This window comes from Nestor notabilis, unplaced genomic scaffold (genome assembly GCF_000696875.1).
Source record: "Nestor notabilis isolate BGI_N333 unplaced genomic scaffold, ASM69687v1 scaffold6829, whole genome shotgun sequence".
In the NCBI taxonomy this organism is placed as follows: Eukaryota; Metazoa; Chordata; class Aves; order Psittaciformes; family Psittacidae; genus Nestor; species Nestor notabilis.
Genome location: NW_009943295.1, coordinates 7,078 through 14,624, shown reverse-complemented (window position 1 = coordinate 14,624; position 7,547 = coordinate 7,078). Strand labels below are relative to the sequence as shown.

Genomic DNA, 7,547 nt, shown 5'->3' with positions numbered 1-7,547 from the left:
GAGGAAGTTTGCCAAGGATACCAAACGGAGTGGGGAAACGGACACTTGGGAAGGGGGAGCCACCCTGCAGGGTGACCTGGACAGGCTGAAGAGTGGGATGGCTAGAACCTGATGGAGCTCAACAAGGACAAGTGTCAGGTCTTGCCCCTGGGAAAACCAGTCCCGGAGTGCAGCACAGGCTGGGATCTGCCCAGCTGGAGCAGCTCTGGGAAGGGGACCTGGGGGACACCAGCTCCATAGGAGTGAACAGGGAGCAGCTGAGCAAAGAAACCCAACAGGGTGCTGGGGACCATCAACAAGGGCATCACCAGCAGAGATGAAGGTGTCATCGTCACGCTCTGCTTGGTGCTGGAATACTGTGTTCAGTTTTGGTCCTGTTGCCTGTCCCTGCCACCCCACTGCCCTCCCAAGCCCTTCCGCACCTCCTGGCTTGGCAGCAACCTGCTGTGCCTGTTGATGGAGCAGAGAAATGGCTTTTCTTAATGGCAGTAAAGCAGATTTCCTGCTTTTGTTGCTAAAGTAAATGGCCTGTGGGGAGCAGGACAGGTATAAAGGTGCCTGAGCATCACTTGGGGCTGCCTCTCCAACCAGCAAGATGATTTGATGGTCAGAGCCCTGCTTTGCAGGAGAGGAAACTGCTCAGAACTATCCACCTTCATGGAATACTTAAAGGCATCCATCGTTTTCACCTAAATATTAATCATAGAATCTCAGACTGGTTTGGGATGAAGGGACCTTAAAGCTCCTCCAGCTCCAACCCCTGCCCCGGGCAGGGACACCTTCCACTAGAGCAGGTTGCTCCAAGCCCCTGTGTCCAACCTGCCCTTGAACACTGCCAGGGATGGGGCAGCCACAGCTTCTCTGGGCACCCTGTGCCAGCGCCTCAGCACCCTCACAGGGAAGAGCTTCTGCCTCAGAGCTCATCTCAATCTCCCCTCTGGCAGGTTCAAGCCATTCCCCTTGGCCTGTCCCTCCATCCCTTGTCCAAAGCCCCTCTCCAGGTTTCCTGGAGCCCCTTTAGGCCCTGGAGCTGCTCTAAGGTGTCCCCTTGAGGAGCCTTCTCTTCTCCAGCTGCCCCAGCCCAGCTCTCTCAGCCTGGCTCCAGAGCAGAGCTGCTCCAGCCCTCGCAGCAGCTCCGGGGCCTCCTCTGGCCTCGCTCCAGCAGCTCCATGTCCCTCTTGTGTTGGGGGGCTCAGAGCTGAATGCCCTGTTTTGGGCCACTGGGGTTGGGAAGAGCCACTGCTGGGCTGGGTGAAGGATGCAGGCCGGGTGCTGTGATTGATTAGCCAAGGCTCAGAGGTCTCAGCTTGGTGGGTTTCATGGCACATCAGTCGGTGCTGGGGCAGTTGGTGTCTCCTCCATGCTGAGTGATGCCCAGCGAGCAGCCGGCGCATCATGAGTGGCAGCTGGGGTTGCTGCTTCTCCATGGACCAGCTCTGCAGCTGTAAATCCTCACCCTCACTTGGAGCCCTCTTGTCTTTGCAGGGTACACTGCGGGGACTCCCTACAAGGTCCCACCGACCCAGAGTAACAACGCACCTCCTCCCTACTCGCCGTCTCCGAACCCGTACCAAACCGCTATGTACCCCATCAGAAGTGCCTATCCACAGCAGAACCTGTACACCCAGGTAGGTGCCTCCACCTCGCTCAACAGCAAGCAAATACAGCCTGAGGTTCCTAAAGAGCTTCATCTTCGGCTGTCAGGGCTGAGCACCCACCTCCTGGTGGGATGGAGGTGCTCATGGTGGGGCTTGGTGGGGCTCTGGGGTGCTGGGGTCTCTCTCCTGACTCCTCCATTGGATCCTCTGGATGAGACATGGTCTTGCATGGTTGTTGGTATGTAGTGGAGTCAACGCAGTGGCTTGATGAGGTTGGGAATCAGGTCCCTTCCTCCAAAATCACATACTGGGGCTCCGTGGCTCCAGGATAGTTCCTGCACCCCCTCTTCTCACCCTCCCCAGCTCTCAACACTGCTGTTCCCCAGGGCCGCAGATGACTCTGGGTCACCCCAAGGTCCATTTGCTGGTGGCCATTGGCATCTTATTGACTTGCACCACCCTCCTTCCACCTCCCTGTGTCACCTTCACCAGCTCAAGCTGCTTCAGGCATGACCCAGATCTGTATCCTCACAGAGCAGCTCCTCCCCCAGCACCTGGATGGGTTTCCAGTGCCATCTTCTCTGCTCCTGCATTGCCACCACCTCCAGCTATGTGCTGGGGCCAAGATCCCCTGCAGGGATGTAATTTAGAGCAGATGTCCTCTGAAAATCACTTTGATGCCCCTTCCCACTGAAGATCACAAGGTCATCAGAGCAATCTGGCCTTATGGCTTCCCTGGCTTTTCCCCCAACCTGACTTTCCAACCCCTGATGGTGTTCCCCCTCCTTTCCCATTGCCTTTGTGCATCCCAAGGACCACCCCACATGTCCTCAGGTTCAGTTTCATTCTTCTTTATCCAGGTCTCCAGGCAGAAGGAGCTCCCTCGTGGGAAGGACTAGCCCTTTGGCAGTGCTCAAATGGTGTCCTGTGGGCAGCTCTTTGTACCAGCAGCTAAATGTGACACCAGCTTGTATTAATTATGGAATCTTCATAGAATGGTTTGGGTTGAAGGGACCTTAAAGCTCCTCCAGCTCCAACCCCTGCCCCGGGCAGGGACACCTCCACTAGAGCAGGTTGCTCCAAGCCCCTCTGTCCAACCTGGCCTTGGACACTGCCAGGGATGGGGCAGCCACAACTTCTCTGGGCACCCTGTGCCAGCACCTCAGCACCCTCACAAGGAAGACCAGGCTGGGTTTGGGAATATCGTGTGTCCCATCTGGTGGAGGGGGTAGGTGTGGGGCTGTGCTGCTGCATCACTGCTCACCCCAGAGCAGGATCTACAGCAACTCCCTGCCCAGCTGAAACCCTCTGCAAACAGAGCTGGTCTTTGCCTCTACATAAAATACTGGCCTTCAAGTCACTGCTTTGGCTTGTGCTGTCAATCCAGTGACAAAGACAATGGTGTTTTTTCCCCTTCTCCAACAGGGAGCTTATTATACCCAGCCAGTGTATGCGGCACAGCCTCACGTTATCCATCACACCACCGTGGTTCAGCCCAACAGCATCCCATCGGCCATCTACCCGGCCCCGGTCGCTGCGCCCAGGACCAACGGTGTGGCCATGGGGATGGTCGCTGGGACCACCATGGCAATGTCAGCAGGTGAGAAGACAGATCTCCCCTTGTTCTGAGCCATAGTTTCATCTCGCAGGTGGGATGTATCCAAACGATCTGTCCCAGAGATTTATAATGGGTGAGGAGCTCCCTGTGCTGCCAGCAGCCTTCAGGGTGTATCTGGAAGTGGCTCCAAAAGCACTTTGAACACAGCTAATTGCTGGGTTTGCTTGCTGCCACCTCTCCTTTGCAGGCAAAAATGCTCCTGGTACTGACCTAACTCAGTTTTTAGGTTAGCAGAGGAGACCTTGTGTTTGGCTCACTAGAGATATCCACTTTTGCATCCTTAAATGCATTATTCTTCCTCTGTCTGTTCCATAAGCAGAGGTATAACCAGTTTTCTCCATCCTCAATATTGTATTTCCATACTCAAGTTCCTTTTTTAGGACACTTATGGTCTTACTTTCATTTGACAAAATGAACATTAACCTTGGCTTCTGCATCCCAAATCCTCTGCATTTGTGTGCGGGATTGCTTTAATTGACAGCACATTAAGTAAGGATATGGGCTGGGTTTATTTTTCCCAAAGCCTATATCTCTCTCATTAACAATTCCTAGGATTGTATATTGACTTATGCCAAGAAACACCTCATTCATCCCTCTGCATCTGCATTAGCTGTGAAACAGGGCTCTGTTATGGGCCACAGTCCTTGCTGCAAGCAGAGATACTGCAGCGTGGGTATGACAAGAACCTCTCTGAGAGATTTACTGTTGCTGATACTGAGAAGTGGAGAGATGCACGTGGGATGCTTTGAAATCTCTATAGTAGCATTTCTAGTAGCCAGGAACTGAGAAGTTGATCCGAGCACCCAGTTACTCCCAGAGCAGAGTAGTATAGGGCTGTATCCTCCCTCCCCATGTGTGCTGAGGGCACTGCGAATTCCCACCTAAAATCCCTCTGTATCCACTGAAGACTGAAGGAAAAGAGGATGCATGGGGTAGTTCCTCTGCTTTGTGGCTGGGAGAGGATCACTCCTCCTGCTGCATCCCAAGACTGTCAGCTCTGGGGGTTTAAATGAGGCAGAAATGCTCCTCTGCCCATGGGAGATGAGGGGCAAAGCTCATCTTTATTTTCCCTGGAAGTTCTGGGCTTTTTCTCATCTCCTTTTACAACCCTCATCCCATCCAGTTTGGTGCTTAGATGTTTCAGATCACTGCAGTGATTTGCTGTTGCAACTTAGCCCTGTGCCTTCAGCAGGTGGAAGATGTCAGCAGGTTTGTGGCTAGCTCTGGTCTTTAGGGATAAGGGAATCAGAAAAAGATGGGTCAAGGGCCAACAGTAGCATGTAAAGAAAATATGCTGGAGCTGCAGGTGGGTTTATTCTGCTCATGGTGTTGGGTGGTAGCAACTGCATGAGTCAGATGCCTTTGATTCAGGACTCACAGGCAGAGTAATATTTGGGGGAGTCATAGAAGGGAGAAAAAGGCAACTGATGCTGTGCCTGCCCCTTAGAATCATAGAATCAGCTGGGTTGGAAAAGCCCTTTAAGCTCATCCAGTCCAACCATTCCCAGCCCTGCCAAGGCCACCACTAACCCCTGGCACTGAGGCCTCGGCTCCACGGGCTGTGAACACTTGCAGGGACGGTGACTCCAGCCCTGCCCTGGGCAGCCTGTTCCAATGCCTGAGCACCCTCTGGGCAAGGAATTGTTCCTCAGCTCCAGCTAACCCTCCCCTAACAGAGCTCTTCTCCTCACTATTTCTCCATGCCCTGCAGGAACCTTGTTGACCACCCCACAACACACTGCCATTGGAGCACATCCAGTTTCCGTGCCAACGTACAGGGCTCAAGGAACCCCCACCTACAGCTACGTACCTCCACACTGGTAAACCCACTGGCCAATTCATGTAAGTGCTGCCTTAGTAGGTCTTGCTTTGCTCTTGTTGATTAATTAATCACCAAGCACCCCTATCACTTCTCTCCTTCCTACAAAGCTCCTGAATCCTTTTGTCAGGGTGATGCTTTGACTCCAGAAGAGCCTTTTAGCACTGCTCCCTAGTAGGGATGCTGCATGGTGCTCTGTTGTGGGGCTACAGAGGGTTTTAGCAAAGCACAGCATACCTTGACCTTACATAGAATCATAGAATGGTTTGGGTTGATGGGACCTTAAAGCTCCTCCAGCTTCAACCCCTGCCCCGGGCAGGGACACCTTCCACTAGAGCAGGTTGCTCCAAGCCCCTGTGTCCAACCTGGCCTTGAACACTGCCAGGGATGGGGCAGCCACAGCTTCTCTGGGCACCCTGTGCCAGCGCCTCAGCACCCTCCCAGGGAAGAGCTTCTGCCTCAGAGCTCATCTCAGTCTCCCCTCTGGCAGGTTAAAGCCATTCTCTTTGGCCTGTCCCTCCATCCCTTGTCCAAAGCCCCTCTCCAGGTTTCCTGGAGCCCCTTTAGGCCCTGGAGCTGCTCTAAGGTGTCCCCTTCAGGAGCCTTCTCTTCTCCAGGCTGAACACCCTTTGGTTTTTATCCCTGCTAAAATGTGTTGAGAGATCATCCTGTTCATTAGCACGGGGCTTGTGTGCAGCTGCCTGCAACCAGCTGCAGGTTCCTGTCGTGCTCAGGATCCCCAAAATCCCAGCTGCTCATTTAAACGCTCTCCTTGTGTTGCTGGAGCCCTTGGTCCTTCATGCCCAATTAACAGGGAACGCAGCTGATGGGAACACATGATGCTGCACAGGGAAGCAGCAGGGATCAACCAGCCCTGGGGGCTATGTGAAATCTCTCCTTCCTGCACACATTACACTGAGCTAATCCTTCCCATGACAAATCGTTGTGCAATTAGCAGAGAGCATCCCATCTGCATGTTTTTAATCCTCTGCAATGGATACCACCAACAAGCTGCTGCTTCCTCAGCTCCCTGCCCGAGAAATTGCCCACACTGCAGCATAAGGGATGATTAAATCCTGGATACATCAGCTATAGGTGCTGCACTTGGTGAAGGTGTGCAGAGGAGAGGGGAATTGCTCTGTCCTGGAATCATAGAGTCAACCGGGTTGGAAAAGCCCTTTAAGCTCATCCAGTCCAACCATTCCCAGCCCTGCCAAGGCCACCACTAACCACTGGCCCTGAGGCCTCGGCTCCCCGGGCTGTGAACACTTGCAGGGACGGTGACTCCAGCCCTGCCCTGGGCAGCCTGTTCCAATGCCTGAGCACCCTCTGGGCAAGGAATTGTTCCTCAGCTCCAGCTAAACCTGCCCTGGGGCAGCTTGAGGCCGCTTCCTCTTGTCCCATCCCTTGTTCCTTGGGAGCAGAGACCAGCCCCCTCCTGGCTCCATCCTCCTGTCAGGCAGTTGCAGAGAGCGATCAGGTCCCCCCTGAGCCTTCTCTTCTCCACACTAAACCCCCAGGTCCCTCAGCCCTTCCCCATCACACTTGTGCTCCAGGCCCTGCTCCAGCTCCGGTGCCCTTCTCTGGCCCCGCTCCAGCACCTCAATGTCTCTCTTGCAGTGAGGGGCCCAGAACTGACACAGGATTCGAGGTGCAGCCTCCCCAGTGCCCAGCACAGGGGGACAGTCCCTGCCCTGGCCCTGCTGCCACACTGGGGCTGGGACAGGCCATGGTGCGGGGGTCTTCTTGGCTGCCTGGGCACAAGCTGCTCATGTTCAGCTCCATCCATCAGCACCCCCAGGTCCTTTTCCGTGAGCGGTTTCCAGCCAGAATTCCCCAAGCCTGGAGCACTGCATGGGGCTGTTGTGGCCCAAATGCAGGACCCGGCACTTTGCCTTGTTGAACTTTGTAGCATTGGCCACAGCCCATCAATTCAGCCTGTCCAGATCACTCCGTAGAACCTTCCTACCCTGCACTACTTGCTCCTAACTCCTTGTTTTTGATATATCTGCTCTCTTCCAGATCCAGAGTCAAACATTGTATGCAACTACACAAGTCTTACATCGGTGCTGTGGCCGCTGTCCTGCAGCACCTCGTCTGTTTGCAAGAACAAAAGAAAACCAACAAAAGTGCAAGGGTCACTTTATGCATTCTTTAGTGGTTTTGTAAAAGCTGCTTTTTCTAATCTTCTGCCTCCCTTTTATTTTATTGTTTTCTCCTCTCCTCTTTCCTCCTCCCCACCCCACATCGATTGTGTAACACACATACTGACACTGAGCAATAGTCAAGTTCTCTCTTTGGAGTCCTATCATTGGAAAGCTCAGAATATTCCACCTTTTGTTTTTCCAGCATTGCCCAGCTGAGTGGTGCAAACATCCCCCCACTTCTTGTTCGTTTGGGTTCTTTTCATGATCTTTCTGTTGTCGTTGTTGTTGACAAGAGCCTAGATTTCCTTTGGCTAGTAAGAGTGGTTGATGTTCAGGGTACTACGTGAAAAGCACAGCGCTGGTAG

At 53.6% G+C, this 7,547-nt stretch overlaps 1 protein-coding gene across 1 annotated transcript in view; it reads left to right on the top strand.

Moving 5' to 3' along the window:
• The window catches only part of FAM168A (family with sequence similarity 168, member A), a 22,677-nt gene extending 15,527 nt beyond the window's left edge, over positions 1-7,150 (top strand). Inside the window, exons 3-6 of the mRNA XM_010021855.1 lie at positions 1,486-1,628; positions 3,024-3,198; positions 4,928-5,058; positions 7,058-7,150. Of these exons, the coding sequence (XP_010020157.1) occupies positions 1,486-1,628; positions 3,024-3,198; positions 4,928-5,040 (431 nt within the window). The 3' untranslated portion in view covers positions 5,041-5,058; positions 7,058-7,150. The remainder of the gene's footprint in view (positions 1-1,485; positions 1,629-3,023; positions 3,199-4,927; positions 5,059-7,057) is intronic.
• Positions 7,151-7,547: the final 397 nt, after the last annotated feature.